General features: G+C 38.8%; 1 protein-coding gene across 3 annotated transcripts in view; it reads left to right on the top strand.

Annotated features, from left to right (window-relative positions):
* The window catches only part of MICALL2 (MICAL like 2), a 53,127-nt gene that overhangs the window by 8,593 nt on the left and 21,748 nt on the right, over positions 1–22,786 (top strand). For all 3 annotated transcript variants that reach the window (XM_063430424.1, XM_063430423.1, XM_063430421.1), the window contains exons 3-9: positions 7,580–7,628; positions 10,081–10,222; positions 14,808–14,974; positions 15,778–15,899; positions 16,918–17,964; positions 21,679–21,929; positions 22,155–22,248. In XM_063430424.1, the coding sequence (XP_063286494.1) occupies positions 7,580–7,628; positions 10,081–10,222; positions 14,808–14,974; positions 15,778–15,899; positions 16,918–17,964; positions 21,679–21,929; positions 22,155–22,248 (1,872 nt within the window). The remainder of the gene's footprint in view (positions 1–7,579; positions 7,629–10,080; positions 10,223–14,807; positions 14,975–15,777; positions 15,900–16,917; positions 17,965–21,678; positions 21,930–22,154; positions 22,249–22,786) is intronic.

Below are 22,786 nucleotides of genomic sequence, written 5' to 3'. Positions count from 1 at the left end.
GAATTTATTGCACATATGTGGTTAACACCCAACCTGTAGGTAACAGAGCGAGGTACATCTATAATCCCCTCTTGGCTATAAAACCTCTTCCTTGTGAGCTGTATGTGTTTGTGGCAGCGTAACACTGACAAATGCTAATTTGGTTTTATTTATTGGTTAATATGATAATTTTTCCCTTATTGAGTTTTAATTGACATAAATAGATTTTTTTTTTTATTGATTTTTTTGTGTGTGGAGTTGTCCATCAAGTGTCTTCAACAGCAGCCTTCAAACATTGGCAGGACTGCAACTCCCATTATGCTTAGCCCACCTAAGACAAGTCATCCAGCGAATTGCTTGGGCTCTCAGCTCCAATCCTGTGAAATTTATACCCCAAATCACCTAGAGTCCTGGCTGTTTCCAGGAACTAATGTTTTGCGTACTTACGTACTTGAGCCATCTCTCGTAGGGGAATGAAAGTATATTAAGCGTGCGTATGTCATTCATCATGTGCTCTGCCTCAGTAAAAGCAGTGTCTGAAGAATCCTCCATAGCTGCCATTCTGGTCCTGAACTTATTACACCAGTGCATTGGCCTTTTAGAGCTTGCTGGATATGTTTACAATAGCCAGATATTTTGCCATGAAGTTGATACCATAGGGCAAACATGAAAGGGAAAAAAAGAATTCTAGATCTGAAATCCTCTCTGGAAAGAGAGAGGTCTGACTCTCCAGAGTCAGGAGGATCCAAAGGAGATGGGAATTTGGTCAGATCCGATAGGTAGGTCAGGGCAAGGAGTGAAGATTTCATAATCGGTTGAACTAGCCAGTGTAATGTATCCAGTAAATCGTTACATTAGGATAGGCAGAAACTGAGAACATTAGATAAGACGTCCAACTGGAAAACCTTCAGACAGTCTGGGCATTCAACAGGGACACTAGAACCTTGTGGAGCATGCCATAGGACTTTATGTGGTTGACTTGAGTTTATGATAAAGAAAAAGGTTGCATTATCAAGAGGATGTGGAGGCAGTTAACAAGATAACATTGCTAGATGCCTGAATAATGTGTGTACGGACATGGGATTGAAACTTGATCCATGGTTCCAGTGTGGTGGCAAAGTTGTTAGACACATGGCAAGGCTTCTGTTGACTTCTGTGTACGACCTGGAGTAAACCCCCAGAGATACAAGTTATTGATCCTGCAACAGAAAACCCCATGCCAACCTTGATGCTAAATAGTTACCCATATTTAAATCGGCTTTTTCGGAACCATTTCTTTTTGTCCATACCAGTCTAAGAAAACAATGACGCATGAAACCATACCTGCTACGCTGTGTTTCTCCTTTAATTTAGTATTCCATGCGTATAATCCTGACAAGGTCAATCGAATGGTTGCCATTGAGTTGGGTAATATAACCATAACCCCAATACATGCTTAATTCAAATCATTATTTATTTGCCTCTTGTAAAATGAAACTACAAAGAATTAGAGAACTTTGTGGACCTTTAATCTGCTATTGTTATCCCAGTGTATTTTCTTTATCACATTCACACTGTTAAGAATTCTTTGTTCTGTTCCTCTGTTTTATTTCATGTTCGTTAGGAGGTCTTGTTTTCCAGGAAGCTACAGGAAGAACGACCAAGGGTTCCTAATGAGTTCTATTTTGAGGCTGAAAGGGCCACAAGTCAACAGGCTTTTCCTCCCACCATATATTTCTTTTTTTTTTTTTTCCTGTCCTGTGTCAGAGAAATATTCAGTAAAACAGACTTGTTGGAGTTGCTGCTGATAACACACAGCTGTGTGTGCCCTTAAAGATAACGCAACTTCGGGTTTTCAGACGTAAACAAGAAAAAAAAAAATGTTGATAAATACGCTTAAGTAAAAGGGACAAAGTCACCAAAACATCCATATGTTTATATATGTCATGTTTCCTCCCAACATAGGGCAATACCACTGAAAATGTAAACGTAACTTTCATATATTACAGAGCTGCGCAATATGTTGGCACTTTATAAATAATATGAATCTATTAATTTCCTGTGTGTGTGTATTTGAAACAGTGTTTGCTTTACAACAACAAACTGTCTATGATCATTAGGTAGATTCCCTATAAAGCTAAACATTCCATGATGCTTCGCAAAACATGAGACTTGTAGTTCTATAAAAGTTTTGGACCTCCGTGTGGTCAACCAAGTATTGATATTGTAGGCTCTGTGGACATTCCGAGACAGACAGACAAGGTGTATGTCACCTGATCCACAGGAACACATTTAAAAGCACTGTTCTATATTTTTGCATTCTATAATAGAAATAACTTTTCTACCAGAAATTAAAATGGTTAATAAAACAAGTTGTTTAAACACTTTTGTAGACTCAGAACTTCAAAACTACCATTTTTCCCTTGCGACAGCTTGCCTTGTCACTGTCTGTTTAACCATTTTGTACAAAATATAAATGTAGCTTGTTACATTAATAAAATTGAATACAGACCGGTGATTAATGGAATATTTTGTGAAGCGCTGATGTCAGCTGTTTTTCACAGATTTTCTCATAAATTCTCAAATGTTGGTCACTGCATCAGTTGCATAAAAAAATTCTACTGGTTTTCTATAAATATAGCTATTTTTTTTTTTTTTTTAAACGTATACACATATGACAAAGCATTTATTTTGTTTTATTAGAACATGTAAACAATTTGGAATTTATAAGAAAAAATTCCAGGGTAACATGTGGCTAGTGTTTAGTAAAGAATTCAGTTTGTTTTTAAACTATACAATAAAATCGGATCTGGTCCGGCTCCTTTTACGCAAGCACTGGTCTCTGACTTGACTTGCAGTGTTTTTCTGTGTGTGTGTGTTTTTTTTTTTTTTTCATGAATGAAACTACTGCAGACTTTTGAACTCTGATCTTTTAAACCTTTGGTTGACGTAGGTTGATGAGATATGTTCAGTTCTCTCACAGAGAATATTGTGACCAGGATCCGATGAGGATTGTCAGTCACTTCCAGGTCCCTGGGAAAATCTGCAAAAAAATTTAATAAATATATATATATATATATATATAAAAAAAAAAATTATTTTAGCTTGCTAAATTTGTACAGCACCTATCCGTCCACTTACTACAAGTTTATATGAGTCAGAGAAAAGACATTGACATATTGAAGGAGATCTGTAAAAACGTCACAAATAGTAAAGTTGAGCAATTTCCATGGAAAAGTTGAGCAATGTCCATGGAAATGTGGGACATTCAAGCAGATTCCATTGGTTTCCATGGTGACCTCTACACATCTAGCACTTTGCCATCTGTTGGTGGCACTATAGTAATGAAAAAAGGACATGCTGTACTATGATCTAACCAATCCGTAATAATTATAATAAAAAAATACTGTTTCACCCAAGCAAAACACTAAGTGAGCAAAAGACTGCCAAGGGGTTGGCAGTTGCAGATGGTAGCTGATATGGCTACTGAAGATGTGATGTTGGCACCATGAATAGTAAACCGTTTTATGCTTTCTTGGGAAATCTTGTGTTTCCCCTTCACAACGTTCTTCACTGGATTTCTCAAGAATTATTTGCAGATGTGCAGAGTTCTCTCTCTCTCTCTCTCTCTCTCTCTCTTTCCTCGGCAGATTACATTAGTCCCATGCAGAAAGTGGTCAGAACGCCAGCGTGTACAGCGTATGTGTGTTGGTGGGGGGTGGTGGAGAGGAGGTTAATGACTTAGACACGTGGTTTTGTGTTTTCTGCCAGCAGTGATGTGGCAGTGGCTGGTCCAAACTACGTCTGAGCATTTAAAATAAAATGCTGAGAGTTGATTTATGTGTATTAAAGTAACCCTTACCAATTAAGATTCCTATAAACTAGAAAACACTGAGGGGTGTCCAAAGATTAGATGGTTATGTATAGATCTGTAACTTACAAGGTGGTCCAATCAGGGCCATTACTCACTGCTTCGACCAGCGAGAAGCCCTCCTATTTGTATACAACCATAGTCCGAACAGTAATGAGGTCTCTTATCTAGATTGGGTTCAGAAAAATTGCACTAGAACAAAAAACTGCATATATGTGCAATAATGTCTTTTCATTTTGGCAAATCTTTATTTCACTTTGATTAAAACCGTATCTCTCTCTTTTTTTTTCTTTTCTTCTTTTTCTTCCTCATTCTTCTATAAAGGCAAAACAGGGTCAAAGTGTTTGAAGCTATTGTTGTGGAACATGTGACAATTTTTTGCGAATTGCTCCAATTATGTCACTTATTGATTTTGATCAAGTTTCCATTTTTTTCCCCCCCAGTGTTCACAACACTAAGTGCTTTTACCATGGTACATTGTTTGCATGTCCTGTCTAATTAGCCTAGCGATCTTTATCAGTCTGGGTTTGTCCTAAGTGACACTCAACTGGCCCTGTCACTGCTACACCATGAATGTGGATTGTTTTACAGGAAGCACCTGAACTGGTGGTGAAGATAATAAGAATCAAGCCATGCAAATTTAATTCAGGATGTGACTTTATTCTCAGCTGGATGTCTGGCTTCAAAACCTCCGGGTGATTGAACAGATTTAGGAAAACAACTATTCATGTATAGAAATGTCGCTTCACCTGGATTGAGTTCAGCCAATTAGAAACAAGTGATTATTAAATAAGTATTTATTTATTTATTTGCTAAAGTAGAAAAGAACTACAAGACAGGATAGGTTTCAAATAGCTAAATAAAGTTCTAGGGAATCACTCTAAATCAGCCATATGTCATAAATAGACAGAAATTAACTGGGAATGTTATGGAGGATAAAGTATGATAAATGGTAAATAAGAATACTTTAACATTGTTGTATTTTTTATTTTTTTTTACTTTTGTCAATAGGATTTTAACTGCTGGCACCAGAACCACTACAGCTTAGCGTAGTGGTTCTGGGGCATAGAGCCTGTCCCTGCAGACTTGGCAGAAAAGGCAGTGTTTGAATTGATGCCCAACGCTACCTCTAGGCCAGCGGTGCCCAATAGGTAGATCCCCAGATGTTTTAAAACGGCAGCTTCAATGATGCTTTGTCATTCTAAAGGCATGCAAAGCATCATGGGAGTTGTGGTTCTACAACATCTGGGTATCTACCTTTTTGGTTATCCCTGCTCTAGGCTGTCACTCAGTCAATAGAGGGGCTTCTTGGATGCAGTCCTGGAACGTTTGCAGGACTGACGTTCACCGTCTCTACGCTCTGCATGGAGGTGGTCAATGGAATCATAGATACTTTTAATCAATCCATGTCTGTGAGGAGATGCTGATTTGTGCAGAGTGGCGGTTGCCGTGCATGTCAGCTAGGCCCCCCATGCTTAGATATTGGATTGGCAGTATTGATGATCTCGGAAAGAGGAGGAGTGGGCACGCGGTGAGACATGAGGTAAAGTTAATGCTTTATTTTATAATTTCTGGGGAGGAGTGACGGAGTCTAACTAGCTAGTATAACACAAACATATACTCCTCACCTCCTCCTAATTGCCTTAATAATAACGTTTAGCAAATATCTGTCATTGCTGTGGCAATCCCCTTCCTTTCCATGTTACATCTAGTAAAAGAGAGTCTGGAAGACTATATTCGCATGATCTTAATAAAGTATGTCAGGCAATATTCAGATTTTTATTGAAGTCATTTGTGCTATCTGGAATCCTTTCAAAGGAATCTGTCACTTCTCTGTAATTTGCACTATTAAAGGAACACTATGATCGTGTGAAGATAATCGTTTTACTCCATTATTTCACAGAAGAGGCTTCAATGGCTGTCGGTGTGACGGCCACTAGAGTTGGTTAACCCTGCAATGAAAACATTGCCGATCATTGAGAGGAAGTGGTCTGGAGGCCTATAATGTTAATTTTTTTAAAATAAACTTATTTTTCTTTTTTTTTTTTTTATAAGCTGTTTTGACGTTTTGTTTTCTTATACATTTTTATTAAAAAGTTGGCAAATGTCGTCATATTCCAATTAAAAGAAGGACACGGCAAGACAAACACTACAAACACGTGAAATAGAAACATTGTTTCATTTCTCCTCTTCTCTTTATGCATTCTCACACTATCAGGTGCAAAAGATAGAAATCGTAGCACCGTCTGATCGGGAGCTAAGATGGAGGGCGCCCATTTGCATCCAGAGATGTGTATTTCTTTCATTTTATTTCATTGTATTTTTTTTTTTTAAACTTCAGAAATATTAATGTAACTATAGGGTTGAGTAAAACTAATATTGAAAATCCTGGGAAGTCACATTCCCTTTAACAGCTGGTGCGTAATGGGGTTCTCTGACTCTCTACTTGATATGTATGTTCTGTAATTACCTTTTCAATTTCCTTATTTCACTCTTTCTAGCCCCACAGTAGGCCCTAATAATTGTGTTTGAATATGACAGCTAGTATTGTATCGTGTGGTTTCTATTCTTGGAACATTTTATGGTTGTTTAACAACTTTAACTTCCTGGATGCTATAGACATGGGCTGCAGTTGAGTGAATGGATGGAGCCAAGTACAATCAGGAATTGGAGGGATTAATACTGGTTGGATTAACAATGAAACTGTATTTTGAAGGGACATCACTGTCCTGGGAGTGAGCTCAGCTATGCAGGAAGTGTCTGCGCTAAGTGACCATTCTAATGGACAATTGACCCTCTACCACAGGACAATCGACCCTCTACCACAGAGGCATGATGTGAAACCTGACTTGCAAATATATGTATTTTACAGGATGTCTTATTTCAGCAAGTGTGTCTTAACCTTGTCTGGACAAATGTTGGTCTAAGAGGCTATTGCTATCCGTTTTCAAACATCCTATTCCAAAAATGTAATGACCCACACATTTAATTATTGCTGGCTGTATAGACTAACCAACGCGTAATAAGTGGAACATTCCACTTTAGCGAGGATGCATAGGGACAAGATTGTGGTGACTTCATTGTGTTAAAAATGGGTTACTAAGGGGTGCTAATATATGGTCTTTGGTCTTTATAGGGCAATGGTGTATATGGATGGAGTAAGCTTTGCTGGCGCACGTGGGCATGTGTATTTAAGGTGGAGTCCCACTCTGTGGCCAAGTTCTTCCTGTAGACCAATCTTCCTCTAGTGATGTTGCTACCTATCATAGGGGGAGGAGGAAAAGGCTGAGGAGAGGAAGTGGACGTCACGGTGCCATTGGTTGTTTGTTGCCTACATGCTATTCATGCGGGTGCCAGTCACCTTATATGCACAAATTTAACAGCCAATCTAGAACTGTCATTTTGGGCTGGCTAATGAGGCTGTTAGAGGTAGAGTTAAACCTCCTGAGTTTAAACTAAAACGCTTCACATACAAACTCAAAGCACCACGACCACTTCAAAACACTAAAGGGATCATGGTGCTTGGAGTGACTATTTTTTCAGTAGCAAAGATTCTTTTTCTTTTCTTTTCTTTAATTATAGTCTAGTTGTATTGACATAAATTGGCAGAACTCTCAACTCTCTAACAAACCGTTTTCTTTTATCTTGAGGTAGTCTTGTTTTTAGCTGTAATTCTTTTATTATATATCATATTCTGGTGATTTTTCTCACAAATGCCAATATTTCTTTTTTCTTCTTCTTATTTTACAGAAATTTTAATTCTCTCAGCAAGGAAAACGTTTATGAAAATAACCACTTGGTAAGTGTGTACCTGCGTTTTATAGTTTCCATTTAAAATGTTATTACTTACATATTGTTGTCTTGTTTATTGTGTTGCTACATTTATTACATATATTATCTATTTCTATAAAGGAGACTTTACTTAAAGGGAAACTATCAATTTCCAGCGTTTTAATATCAACTTTACGTATTCCTTATATTTTAACACATATGTGTTTTGTGAAGTGTAAAATATAAAAGTAAATATAGAAACCTACACTTTTATACTGGAAAGGAGAGCCTCCATCTTGGCTTCCTGTTAGTCCTTGTTAAAAGCTCAGCCATTTGTACTTCCTGGTCACCATAGAGAGAGGAGAAATATTGATACTGGTTTTGTCTCTCCTTCTTCAAAGCAATGTGTGCCCTGGCTGTGCCAGGACAAAGCTGGATTATGATGTCAGTTACTAAATCTGAATCTTTAAAGCACATATATAAGTATAATTCACAAGTGTAATTTTTACATTAGTGACAGTTTGTCTTTTTTAAAGTAGATACCTCTAAAGCAACAGAAAATGTGTTTATATATACATAATATATATTTTTTTTATATATATATTTTTTTTAAAATCATTTATAGCAAATGTAGAGGATACTAAAATCTGTGTAGAGTTTATTTTTCTCCTTAAAGGGTTGCTCTAAGCACCACGACCATTTCAGTGGTTTGAATGGTCATGGTGCTTGGAGTCTGTATGTGCAGCAATTTGCTATGAAACACTGCACTAATAGAGTTTCGTTTCTCTACTGCCAGAGGTGTAACTCTGCACCTGACAGCATCATGGGTGCGTCATTAGAGGTCCCGGTCGCTATATGCATTGTGTACATATTGGATGTCTGATGTCAGCAAGCTGGCCACAGGTGTCCAGAGGCGGCCCTCCTAGACGTCCGTCTCCATTCAGCAAAGGGTGTGATGTCCGCACAGGAGGAGTGGGCTGCAGGGAGAAGATTTAGCTTTCTTTCTTTTATCTATCTATTTTTATTATTTTTTGTGGAGGAGTGTGAGGGACCAGCACATCAATGTGTACTTAAACCAAGAGAGTTGTGTATTTTTTTTTTGCGTAACCCTTGGAATAGTTCAGTTTTTAATATATTTTAGGGATATATATCAACTTTTTCCCCTTCTTGTCATTTTGAAACGCTCCCTTAAAAAAGTTAAAACAAAAAAAACGTTCTAACCCTAAATTGAACTCTCAAAGTGCCTTATCTAACAAATGCATTTCTTGTTAGTCTAGTATACACCCTTTATGTTGTGTAAAAAAAATTTTTTTTATTGTAGTACAGCATGACTCACAACAGTTTCTGATTCAGCGAGATCGTTTTGATTTGGGGCCTTTATCCCCTGTTTTTTCTCCGGTGTTCAGCTTAAGAGAAAATGAAAGACAAGTCCTCAGACAAGCCCTGTGCGTGTTCCTCATTAGACGGGCTCAGGCTATGTAGACTCAACTCGGGATATTCAGTCTATTCAAAAGTGCTTCAAAAGCACTTTGCACGTAGCATGGCCTGAGTGGACTTTTTTATTTTTTTAGATGGGATTTGCTCCTTTTATAAAGATGTCATCGGGTCACCCCTACTTGTCCTTTCTACACTTATCAGTTCTTCATACTTCTCCGTTTTGGGGGTTATAGAACCGGTTCTGCTGGTCTCCTGAAATGTCCAATATCTTTTAGATGATGTGGCTGAGTGCCATAGCTAATTAGGCTTCATTTCATGTTCTGGGATAAACACATTGAGCAATAAATCCATTAAGCATCCTACTTTCGGTTTCATTTTCTTGCTAACCTTCATTTAAAAAAACAAATCTGGAATGACTTCTATTTAGTAGACTGCTTTTTTAGTGAACAGTATTTGTTGTAGGCAGCACAAAATAACAGGTACTTGAGGCTAACTCAAAAATCTGCATTCCGTTCACCCCTTCCGGTCTCACCTATTTAGTAAACCTCTAAGTCAGTGACGACTAACCCTGGTACCACCATATATTTATTTCTTTTTTTTTTTTTATATTACCTTTCCCATCACTTTCAGCCAACTGTCTGAACATCATGAATATATGTATCAATTATTTGATTACTAAGTTAGCCGTCAGTGCTGTAACTAATCCATTGTGACCTGCAAACAATAATAGACTTACACATGTGTTTGGATTTCTTGGCCAATTCTATTTAGCCAGTGTAGTGTGATATATATAAAAAAGTCCAATTTTTTTAAAACAATATAAAAAAAATATGCTTTTATTTCGGACGTGGCTTAGTAATTTTACTCTGCTTCTCAAAGTAAGTATGTATTTGAATTGAACAAAAATTCTCAAACAGATTACTGCATTTAAAAAATATAGCTTTTTTTTTTTTTTTTAAACCAACTGTTTATGTGCGCTAACTGGGCTTTTTTAAATTTTTTTTTGTGCCCTCATTCACCTGATCCCTTTGTCATTGCTACAGGCATTCCATGTTGCCGAAGAGAAGCTTGGCATTCCTGCTCTGCTCGATGCAGAGGACATGGTCAGTCTTCGCGTCCCAGATAGGCTGAGTATCCTGACCTATGTATCACAATACTACAATTACTTCCATGGCAGATCTCCCAGTAAGTATGCTCGCTCTGTTCAGCCCAGTCATCTCTTGTTTGGATTAGATATTCCCATTGTCTCAGGGGATACATTCATCTCAGAACAGACAATGGGATACTGTGTGAAGGGCATTCAGAGCTTCCTTGCACCCTGCAGGAGATTACTATATATGCAACTCCTTTAAAGGAACAGGTTACAGTGTTACCCTCTATAACCATTAACATTTCTTGGCTTTTGATGTAAATAGAAAAACATAGTTTGTAACGCAAAATCCTCTGCCAAGCACTCAAATAATCACATGGAAACCCACAGCTTAGAAAATCACCCAATGTTTTAAAAGCCCACTGATGAAGGATACTATGTAAATATCGTAAAATAAAAAAGTACCTTGCTAAAATATTGTCACGCAGCCAGAATAGGATTGAATTTGGGCGAGTCTGAAAATGAGTTTGTGAAAATATACATTGTAATAGATTATTATTATTTATAGAGCGCCACCAAATTCCGTAGCGCTGTACAATGAGTGGACAAATAGACACATAATAGATTTATATTTTTATTAATACAATTATTATATTTGTGTTTTATGGAGCTGGCATAGTGTATACAATTTGACATGTGCTGGTTTATCACACTTTAAATTTATTTTTTATTTTTTTACAAATTCTTTGTTTGGTTTTATTTAACGCTGATCAGTGTATAATTTGCTTGCTGCCTCGACTGTTCTTTAGAGGCCCCCATCCCCCTTCTGTGGGAAATCCCCTTTCAAGGGGATTCAGAAACTTTCCCGTTACCCTGGAGCTGTGTTTCAAATGTTTTCAATTGTACTAATTAGCCACAGCGTAAAGCTTTCTCCGAAACCACAGTGGTGAACGGAATGTCCCATCTACTGACAAATGACCTCCCATTCTGGCCTCTTGTCCTGCTTTTGATTTGCTACATTACAAAAAAAAAAAATCAAAAAAAAAAATCAATTGCTAACCAAGATCTTCTAAGTTTCTAAGTTTCTAAGCAGAGCCATTTTGAACCTTATGTTAGATTAAGGGTTAGCAGTAGAAGGGGGTACCCTTGTTTACTCCCCGGCTCATAAAATAGTCTATATCACTATATCTGTAACTGCGTGATCGATTCGAAATTTTGTGCTTTGAAAATTCTGTGCTTTTGTACACAAACAAAAGTTGTTATGACGATATTCAACATAAAGTCAACATATTTTTTTTAAAAGGGAAAGTAGGATCATCGCTGCATCAGACCACACACCAAAACATCTTTAACTAAAATAGATGTGTTTAAAAACTAGTCTGTGTAGAGAAAATATTTTAGTCTTGTTTTCCATGACTTACTGTTACACTAATAGCTATTTCTCGGTCACAAAATGACCCACAAATTCCCAATTACGCCCACCCCGTAATCACTACCCTTAGGCCAAGAGTTTGCGTCTTTTGCCGTTTGGCATGTTGAGTGTGTGTGGGGGATGTAAGACTTGCATCTGATGTGCCTGTAGCCACATAACTTGGACTGCAGACATATCTAGATTTTAGTCTCAAACCTATTTATGAAACCCTGCTAAACTATCTCTTCTTATATTCGAATCAAAGACACCTTCACCAGGCAAGTTCATCCTGCTATAACGCAATTGTAAACACAGAACAAAAAGATTACAGCTTAGAAGATTTCTCTTCAAGCAATTTGTAGCTCTGAAACATTTATAGTATTAAAAATCTTGTCGCAGTTCGTAAACTCAAATGTTACCATTAAATAAACTCTCTTTATTTGACTGCTAACTTATATTGTAGCGCAGTACGATACAGGGTTGGGTATGAGGCATAATCAAAAATTTACATTCAGCCGGTGATGAATTGCTTATTTTTTGCTTGTTTAGTTTTTAATTTAATGCTAAGCATTATCTCTATGAACCAGTTACCACTTTGTGAAGCGGAAAATAACTCTCCAGTTTAATTTCACCTTTTAACATGAAACAATTTAAAAGCCTAGGAGTTTTGGTTTCCACTAATTTTAACGTTTGCAATCCAAATATCTTGGATCATTAGTACAGGATCTAATAGTGATATGAAGCCCATTGTACAGTGCTACAGAACTTGCTGGCGCTATATAAATAATAAAAATAAATGGTTCTGCACAACGATTCTTATCAATGGATATTCGACATCTGTTGGTAAAGTGTTAAATTTCAGAACGAAGGCAAAAATACAATTTAGTTACCCAAAGCCGCAGACTGGGACAGCACTTGCCCCCTGTAACATAACATATGGCTTTCAAAGGCAGTAAAAGCATATTATTTATTTATTGCGTTCTTGGCTTCCTGCATGTATTTTCTGCTAAATGCTACAGAGGAATTCAACCGTGTCTCCCAGCCCCTAGCATCCCACAGTAGGGGATTGTAGGCAGAGGAATGACACATTGTTTTGTGTCCAGAGCAGTCGCACGCACCGTTTATTTCCCAGAATCCTCTATATCTGTCTTACTGGAAATGAATATGTTTCCCGGCTTACGCCACTGTTTGATGGAGAGAATAGTTCTTTCAATCTACCCAACAGAATGCCAATACAGATGGATGTTTTTAACCTGTTAAAGAACAATGGCTGATACAAAGTGTCTGTTATTGACTGCGGTGCTCTATAATTCTACTGGTGCAAAATTAGCAAGATATTCAACACTAGCATTGTGTATACATAGAACCAACTGTATCTTTAAAATAACTCTCTATACACCAAAACCACTACAGCAAGCAAGGGTTTAAACTTCTGCTCTAACAAAAATCAGTGTTTGTAACCCATCATTTCCGAAAGTTGATGTTTTGGACATGTGTGAGTGAAGCTCTTTGGCTGAAAAGAGAATGGTGGAGAACCGTCAATATAGTCTACCTGATAAACCCTGTAATCGTATTCGTGAACTTTTCATTTCTTCCTTTCATATAGGTGTCAAAACTTTTAGTTACTGAGTTAAGTAGCAAATCCGCCAATTCATAGTCATTGGAAAAAAAATCCTGAATTCAAGCCCGGTTTTAGTTGGAACTCGGTACAAGTTCGGTAACTTAAAATGATAAACCCATGTGGTGGCTTAGAGCTCGCTGTAGACCTCATTTTGGAAACCCTGCAAGCTTTGGTTAAATGTAAACAAACAAGTGTCAATTTCACCATTAGGTGTGTTTTAATAAAACTAGAGGTAGATACATTTCCTTATCAAATCACTGCTTACAGACCTTTTGTAAATAAGGTAATGGGGTCTGAAATAGGCCATGACGTTCTTGTGGCTTTGTTGTTCTGTGGAAGCTGAACTAGGCTGTCTTGTTGTTGTTCCGTATTCCTCTAATTTGTTGCTTGGATCAAGGTGTGCATTTCTCGGAAATCAAATATTTCCTCAATAAATATCAGTGGTGTTTGTAGAGAATTTGGCTGGGATTCCATCGTAAACTTGCCACGCTGGAAATTGGCACAAGTTTGTTCTCATTGTGGAAGCTCGTGGAGGAAAAACTCTACATATAATACCTTGTTTCAGATTTATCAAGAGCGAGGGCACAAAACCATACACAGCCGATCAAACTGACAAATGATAAAAGTGAATAATTGTGTAATAATCATGGGTGCTTTAATTATCCTCGTTAATGGTTCACTGAAGAGGAATGGAATAATAATCACAGTGACAGTGTTTTCGAGGTCAGCTCCAGTGTTGTAAACATTAAGACGGGTGTGTTATATAGGAGAACTGGAGATTCCCTGGCAAATCACTTTCAGGGCTGGATTAACGAGAAGGTGAACATTGCGCAATAGACATTTTCGGGAAAATCTATGTCGTTTTCCTATCATTCGCCCCCAATTAAATTTAAAATCCTGTTTGTATTGATAATGTTGAATGTGAAGCTCCTTGTGTTTAATGGTTATACTGAAACTGTCTTCTATGTATATGTAATTGAACATTCCAAACAATTGTACTAATACAAAATCTCCAAATCACTTCCAAATGTACAGATTAAATTCTATTCTTAATGTAAGGAAGTGTTTTGAAGTGGTTATGGTGCATGGAATATGTATGGGCAGCTATATGAAAGCCTGCGCAGACAGAGTTGAACCCCTCCGCAGTTTAAGGTGTAACCTCCACCTCCTGCTGTGTCGTTAGAGCCTTATTAGCCCGGAAACAAGAGTTTTAGGCTGGCTAATGTGATTTCTGTGTCTATTGGATGTCTGTCGTCCGCATGCACAGCATGCTGCCGGCAAGTGTCCAGTGATGGCGCTCCCTTTTTGGTGCTGCCGTGTCCTTTCCTCAATCCGTCCCCCTCTCCTGCAATGGAGAGTGACGTCAGCTGGAAAGGGCCAAACTGCCGCGAGAACTTGGCCACTGGGATGAAGGTAAGTTTATGCTTTATATTTTTTAAGTTTGTGGGTGGGAAAAGGTTAATCTAATCAAAACCAGTTGTTTTTTTTACCTTAATATACTGTTTTATGATTGAAGTAAGCGCAGACTTAAGAACCTTAACCACAACAGTCAATGTGCGTGCCCTCTTGAAATTCTATCTATTAAATACTTAAGTGATATTGCTGTGTCCGTTTTCTATACATATTTTGCACCTCTTATCTTTCCCAGTTGGTGGTTTGGGGGCTATTAAGCGTCCTCCCCCGGATACTATTGAGGAGCATGCTAGCAAGAAAGTTACCAATCACACTCCAGCTTTGCAACCGCAGCCAGCCCCGAGGACAAACCCCTCGATACTGAAGGAGAACTCAGTCGTGGAAAACCCCCCTGTGAGAGCGGTAAGTCCAATCTAAGGGGCTGTAGTGCTTACTTGGTCATCTCTGTTGGAAAAGTACTCGAGTCCATGAAGTTCAACCTTTTTAAACACATCCTTTTTATGCTGTCGATCCAAAAGAAGGCAACAAAACAAAACCATTTTGAAGGGATTGCCTACTTTTCCACAAAAAGGGAAAATAAATTCCTTCTTGACTCCATAAAGGCAAGATGATTTCTCCTTCGATCAACAACCTGTTCACACACATTAATTATATCCTTAATTATATCTGCTTATGTTGCCAAGAGTGTCCTATGGCCCTCCACCGGTTTAATGCCAAACTATTTAAGGTTTGGCAAGGTTAGCCCTGCGCTCTCAGCCAATCACGGATGTCAATCCCTGCCAAGATACAATAATTTCCTTTGTGGCACATTTTGCCCAAATTATGTTTTCACCTGGCCAGGTTCACTCCAGTTTTTAGTGTTGCTCTAAAGGAGCTTGGAAAGGGGGGGGGAAATCTTTGTTGCCATGACAGCACGTAAAGCTTTATCAAACTCTTGCTTACAAGTATTGAAAAGGCAGATTTTAATTGCGTAAGCGTTCCTGCCTTTCGCCAATATTTTATTCTGAGTATAGCATCCATTTTAACATGTCTCTTCCTGTAAGTTTGAAACTTGATACAATCATTTTAAGATAGGCGGAGCTTTTGATGTACTGATTTGCATACACCTTTTCCCATAATTCTTTGCTGCCGCAGTAAAAGTTTTGATGTATATGCATTTGGGTTCTGTCTGGCCACACCTTCTAATGTTATTCTTTGTTATAAAGGGTATGAAGGAAATCAACAGCAATGGTATGATCAGCAGCAACTGCACAATCTGCGGAAACCATGTCCATTTGGTCCAGAGACATATGGCGGATGGAAAACTTTATCACAGGAACTGCTTTAAGTGAGTATTTAATTAGTATTTTTCCTGGTTTGATGTGGAACATGTATTTATTTTAAACAGTGAACGTATGTCCTAGGTCCGCAAAACATTGCATTGTTGCAATAGGATACAATATTACAAAAATACAATATACAAACTATACACACACACATTTAATACATAATGGGTAGTAAATATATTCAACCATGACAGGTGCATTCTGTGCTGAGGTATATTGCCATAGATCTCCTAAAAGATTTTAGATTGAATGAAGATTTGACTGTGTCCCTGAGGTTATTCCATAATTGCGGTGCTCTGTAGGAAAAGGAGGATCGAGTCACTTTATTTTTGTATTGCGGTATGCTAAATATCGTGCTAGTACTGAATCGGAGGTTATAGGAGGTGGGAACAGCTGGGGGGAGCATTCTACTCAGGTAGGGTGGGAGCTTCCCAGAAATGCTCTTATGCACAAGGCTGGAAAGATGAAGAGTGCGTCGGGATTCCAGCAACAGCCAGTTTAGCTCTTTTGGTGGGTAAAGTAATTATATTATAGTACAAAGCGGCAGAATGAATTCTATACCGTTTTAAGTTTATTAAGGTGGGTTTGCAGTCCGGGTGCATATACTACATCCCCATAATCAATGACCGGCATTAGCATTTGTTGTACTATCCTTACTGTAGGGCTTAGGCAGGATTTATTTCTGTACAGGGCAACTAGTTTTGGGTAAAGTTTTGAAGAGTTTTTTTTTCAATGTGAAGGCCAAAGGATAGATTGGGGTCTAGCAACATTCCTAGATATTTATCATTTATCGTCAATTAATTGTTCACAACTGCTTGACCAATTTTTCTATACACCAGCAAAGTCAGAATATATTCACTCCACTATAGCAGAGAAGTGAACGTCATAATATATCTAGAGATTGAGCTGGTGATCACGTGTCTTTTGTAGGAAGTATATTGTGTGACTTTATTCCAAGTACTGAGTGTTAATATTTATTTTGACTTTGTTAATTCAAACTGATATAATTTAATCTTTCAGATGCAAGCAGTGTTCTCGCACCTTACAGCCAGGGAATTATAAAATTGGAGATGACCCTGGGACCTTCATCTGTATCAACCATCATCCCAGCACAACCTCACCAGTTACCTCCAACACAAGCCCCTCTGGGCCATACAAACCTGTAACTGGCCAAAACGGTCCACGCTTTACAAGTCCTGCAGTGCAGGAACAGACTAACAAGACTCCTACCCCAAAATTTTCAGGTATAACAAACTCTGTTCAAAACGAGACACCTAATAGGACTGCAATGGGATTTGGAGGGAGCAATAAAAGCAGTCCAAATATTGGTATGTCTACAGGGCAGTCTGATAAAGTTACACACAACTATCAAATGCCAACCAACAAAGAAAGTCCAAGTGTGGCAAGCACAAATACTCCAGAGATGACAAATAGGACAGCGGTGGGTTTTTATAAGACTCACAAAGAGACGCCAAGTGCCGTCAAAGCAACAGGACCTGAGAACACACAGAAAGCTGCTCCTAGTAATGTAACTAATCGCGCGCCACTAAACGTTCCCGCACAAGCTTATTTACAAAGCCTCAAAGAAAAAAACAATACAAACTCTTCATTGCACCAGCACACTCCTGCACAGAAGGAATCTAAAAAAGAGCCAGAGACATTTGGCCAACAAACAAAGCCATCCAATTCCAGTAGTAGCCGCATCACTGTGTCCTCCAGTTTTAGTGGAAAGTGGTCACCTTCTCCTGTAGTGAAAAATGAACCGAAAGATGACTTCTCTTCCCCAAAACCCTCATCATCTACTGCAAAAATCAAGGAAGCTCGTGATAAGTTTTTCCAGTCAACTCCTGCAGTTATAGAACCTAAAAATAATCAACCACCTGCTGGTAAAGAATCTCCAAAAATCACTGTTTCCAATGGACCAGGGAGGTCTCCAGCAATCACTTCAATAACAAAAAAACCTGAAGAAAATACTGATAAAGACAAGGCACGAAACTTAATCCTCAAAGCTATACCTAAATCACAGAGTAGAGCAGATGAGTCCAAAAGTGGATTCTTTCCACAAAGGTACCTTGCTATTCCTTGTTTCAGTAATGGTGTTTGTCTCTCTTTCTTTCTCTTGTGGCCTTTCTAGAATATAGAATGATTGATTGTTTCTATGGTGTTTCCAGTAGAGCGAAATTTGATTAAAATATAAGCCAAAACGATTTCTCAGCTTTTACGAAGCTGTATTGAGATATTTGGTATTTTGTATTTACTAATGAAATAGACCATTATTAGTAAATTTAAAGGGACACTATAGTCACCTGAACAACTTTAGCTTAATGAAGCAGTTTTGGTCTATAGAACATGCCCCTGCAGCCTCACTGCTCAATCCTCTGCCATTTAGGAGTTAAATCCCTTTGTTTATGAACCCTAGTCACACCTCCCTGCATGTGACTTGCACAGCCTTCCATAAACACTTCCTGTAAAGAGAGCCCTATTTAGGCTTTCTTTATTGCAAGTTCTGTTTAATTAAGATTTTCTTATCCCCTGCTATGTTAATAGCTTGCTAGACCCTGCAAGAGCCTCCTGTATGTGATTAAAGTTCAATTTACAGAGAAAGAGATACAATTGTTACATCTGTTTGAAAGTGAAACCAGTTTTTTTTCATGCAGGCTCTGTCAATCATAGCCAGGGGAGGTGTTGCTAGGGCTGCATAAACAGAAACAAAGTAATTTAACTCCTAAATGACAGTGAATTGAGCAGTGAAATTGCAGTGGAATGATCTATACACTAAAACTGCTTTATTTAGCTAAAGTAATTTAGGTGACTATAGTGTTCCTTTAATTTGCAAATTAGAACCATTTTAGCAGGACTTACCACATGGTAATGTTCACCAAAACAACTTTAGCTTAAGGTAAATTGTCACACCTTACCTGGTCCTCCGCTCCCCTGCCACGATCTCAGTAAAGAGGTGGGTGTACACCACCTCCAAACGTGTTGGCGTCTAAACGCAGTGACTTCACGTCCCTCCATTCCTATACTCCCTAGCTAGCACTAGCAAAATCTGCTAGGTAGTTGACATACCAACCACTGTGCATGTGCAGTAGTTGCTATGGGTGAAGAGAAGAGGGACCTCGTGTGGACCTGTTCTGCTCTCCCTGTATCTTAATTCCTCTGCATAGAGTGTCTCTAGAGGACTTGACAGTCCGATTGGAGCAAAACTTATTTTAAAGGGTAACTTTTATAAGTTATTATATCCTCTGTTCATTGAACTACAATCACACACCGAAGGCTCCAGCAGGCAGTTAACAGAGCAGAGATAAGAGATTCTACGTTAAACACACCATGCAATAAAGGAAGTTTAAAAATTAGATCTCTCTCTACAGGAAGTGTGTAGAGAGGCTGTGTAAGTCACAACCAGTGGAAGTGTGGCTAGGGCTGCATAAACCAAGTCATGTAACTCCTAAATGGCAGATAATTGAGCAGTGAGGCTGCAGGGGCATGTTCTATACACCAAAACTGCTTCATTAAGCTAAAGTTGTTTTGGTGACTATAGTGTCCCCTTTTTCAGTTAAGTGGAACTTGAAATATTATCATTAAAAAAAAATGAAGATTTGAGTTAATGAAGTAAGTGTTAATAACTGTACGAAGCCAATTATAACACGTAACACGACTTTCTCTTTTTATACATTTACCTAAGCATTCACAAATTTTGTGTACAGTGGAAATGTTTTCTGTTGAACTTTGAGGTGTGTGGCTATATACTTTCAAGCCTACATTATAAAAAATGTTGTGTGATTGTTTTCAGGTGTGCCTGGTCTTTCTAGCATATTTCAAAGTGAAAGTATCGCTAAGAATGATATACATTATTCTGGGTCTCACTGAGGTTTTAATATTTTAGTTTGTTTGCTTTTCTAATTGTGTTTTTTTTTATTATTTTATTGACAGGTTTTTTTTTATTTACTTTTTTTTTTATTTACTTTTTTTTTTTTTTTAAATAGATGTAAACTCCTGGTTTAAAAAGAAACAAAACAAACAACCTAAATGTAGGAAGGCATTTAGTCTGTTACTTTGCCATATTCCCCCTTTTAATTAATGTTACCCCCTCGTAGGATTCAATTTTCACTGTTTAATTCATAAATATATAGTTATACAACAGGAGTTGAGCCCCAGGTGTGTTGGTTTGCAACCTAGTGTTTTGCACTTTTATTGAACATCCTGAACAAGAATAGGTTTTGTGCTTGTATACTAAAGCAATAACTTGGGCAGTTGAGTCACAAGTTTGGATACAACATATGGAGATTTAAGAGGTCATAAGGCAGAATTGGTTAAGTAATCCGTTGGATCTGATCACAGCCCAGTGGCGGATCCAGAGCCTGATCTCTGGAGGGGAACTTGTAGATTATTTAAAGAAATAATCCAGACACAATAACCACTACAGCTCAGTGTAGTGGTTATGGTGTCAATAGTGCTGGGACCCCCTCCCAGAGTAAGTAGTCAAACCGTTTAAGAACAGTTTGACAACTTACCTGAGGTCTGCTGGGAAATGGGGCTGTAGTAGGGCATAGGAGCATTGGTGTGTGTGTGAGTGGTGCAATGTGTAAGGGGTGCAGTGTGTGGGGGTGAGGGGGGGCAGTGTGTGAGCAGTGTGTGTGTGAAGGTTGTAGTGTGCGAGTCAGGGATGCAGTGTATGTGTGGGACAGTATGTGTGTGTGAGTATTGCAGTGTGTGTGTATGAGGGTAGTGTATGTGTGTAGAGTGTGTGTGTGTGTATGGGGGAGCAGTGTGTGTGTGTGTGTATGGGGGGGCAATGTGTGTGTAATGGGGGCAGTATGGGGGTAGTGTGTGTGTATGGGGGGCAATGTGTGTGTATTGGGGGGTAGTGTGGGGGCAATGTTTGTGTATTGGGGCAGTGTGTGGGTATGGGGGGTCAATGTGTGTGTGGGGGGCAGTGTGTGGGTATGGGGGTCAATGTGTGGGTATGGGGGGGCAGTGTGTGGGTATGGGGGGCAGTGTGTGTGTATGGGGGGGGGCAGTGTATGTGTGTAGAGTGTGTGTGTGTGTAATAACGGTAGGGTTTTTATTTTATTTTATAATATATATATATATATATATATATATATATATAAATATATATATGTATATATATATTTTTTTATTTATTTAATTAAAATAAATATTAATTATGTCCCCCCTCCCTTCTTGCCTTTACTAGGAGGAGGGGGGGGACATTTCCCTGGTGGTCCGGTGGGGGATTCATTGGTGGCCCAGTGGGGAGAGTGAACTCTAGCCCTCGCTCCAGGGCTAGAGTTCACTCTCGCGAGATTTGGAGTGTTGCCGTGGTAACCGCGGCAACGCTCCGTGCTCGCGAGAGGAGGACCCGGAGGAGCTACAGGCAGAGCTCCCGGGTCCTCTCTCCTCCCTGTCCCTCCCTGCCGGCTGCCAGCATAGTGCCTGCGGACCGGGAAGGGAGATCTCTGATTTCCCTCCCCGGTCCGCAGGCACATTGCAGGGCTAGCGCCTGCATGTGCGGGCAGGGGAGATGGAGACCGTCGGTTTCCCCCCCACCCCCCCGGATCCGCCACTGTCACAGCCATATACAGTGATCTGGAAGACTGCCAGGGTTTATAAAAGGCTGGTTGAATAGTTTTACAACATCCAATAAAACTTTTGGCAAAACCTGTAAAAATGTCTTAATATATAAATCCTTGCTCGTCTTTTTTATTATATGTTTTTATACAACAATGTCTTGATCTGCTGAGCTAATTTTGACTTAAATCTGTTCTCCCCTTGTAGGAATATGGATACTCCTCAAAGTGTATCGAAACCGCCTGGTCTGAAAGAGGAACCCAAGAGACCAGTACCGAAAGAACGCAAGAGTAAGATGCCTGCAACTGTATCCAATCCGGAGCCTCCCAAAAGCACTCCAACCGTCACCGTTACCAAAGGAGCAGCCACCCCGACTCCAGAAAAGAATTCTATTCCTAACACTAGTGGTTTGTCCAGCACTGTGAAGGTCCAGAAAGGAGATGATCCACCCCCGAAAGGCGAGTATCCTTTTTCTATTCGCCATCATGTCAGGATTAAGCTTACTGCATACCCTAGGGAAATAAAATGAGCATAGCCAATGCTGAATTTTCCATTAACGCAAGTCTTTGGACGCCATCAGAGAGTTGCCTTTCCTCCTCTCTCTATGTGAAAGCTTTGAAGTGTGTCTTAGTGTTAAATTTAATTCTCTTTGTTATTTTAATGAGATTGATTTCACATTACAGCTCAAATGCCCAGCTCCAAAGTATCAAAGGCTGAAGCCCCAGAAGACTGGAGATCTATGTTGAAGTCAGTCAATACAAGACCCTCCATTGAGGGGTAGGTACACAATTGTCCTCTCCCGGATATTTTTTTTCCTTCTTCTTAATCAATGTATTCTAACTATTTATTGGTAGAAGGGAGTAAATAAAACATGTTTCAGGCACAGAAATGGATTTAGTGTCACAACAGTAAAAGGCTACCAAATCTGTGACATGGCGAGTAATCTATTTGCCAGTTTCTCACCTGGCATAGCCACCAAGCTAATGGTACACTCCAAGGTTTATACAAAAAGCACCCAACTCTACGGAGTGAAAAGCAAATTTCTGAATTTAGGAAAAAGTGCTGATTTGGAAAAATTCGGAACAAGTTTACGTGCACATTTCAACTGATACATTCCTCAACTCAAATCCTAAAATATTTTAGTGAAATAACTTTAAAATGAAACCATTAGATTGCATGATTTTTTTTTTTTTATATATTTTTAATTCACTACATAGCTGCAAGATATGGGCAGTTAAAGGAGAAAAGGATTGGCAATGCTTTTTCTTATTGCAATACAATCTCTCCAACTTAATACTTTTCAAAAAAATCTGTC

Source organism: Pelobates fuscus, chromosome 8 (genome assembly GCF_036172605.1).
Source record: "Pelobates fuscus isolate aPelFus1 chromosome 8, aPelFus1.pri, whole genome shotgun sequence".
NCBI classification, from domain to species: domain Eukaryota; kingdom Metazoa; phylum Chordata; class Amphibia; order Anura; family Pelobatidae; genus Pelobates; species Pelobates fuscus.
This window is presented reverse-complemented; position numbering and strand designations above follow the sequence as displayed.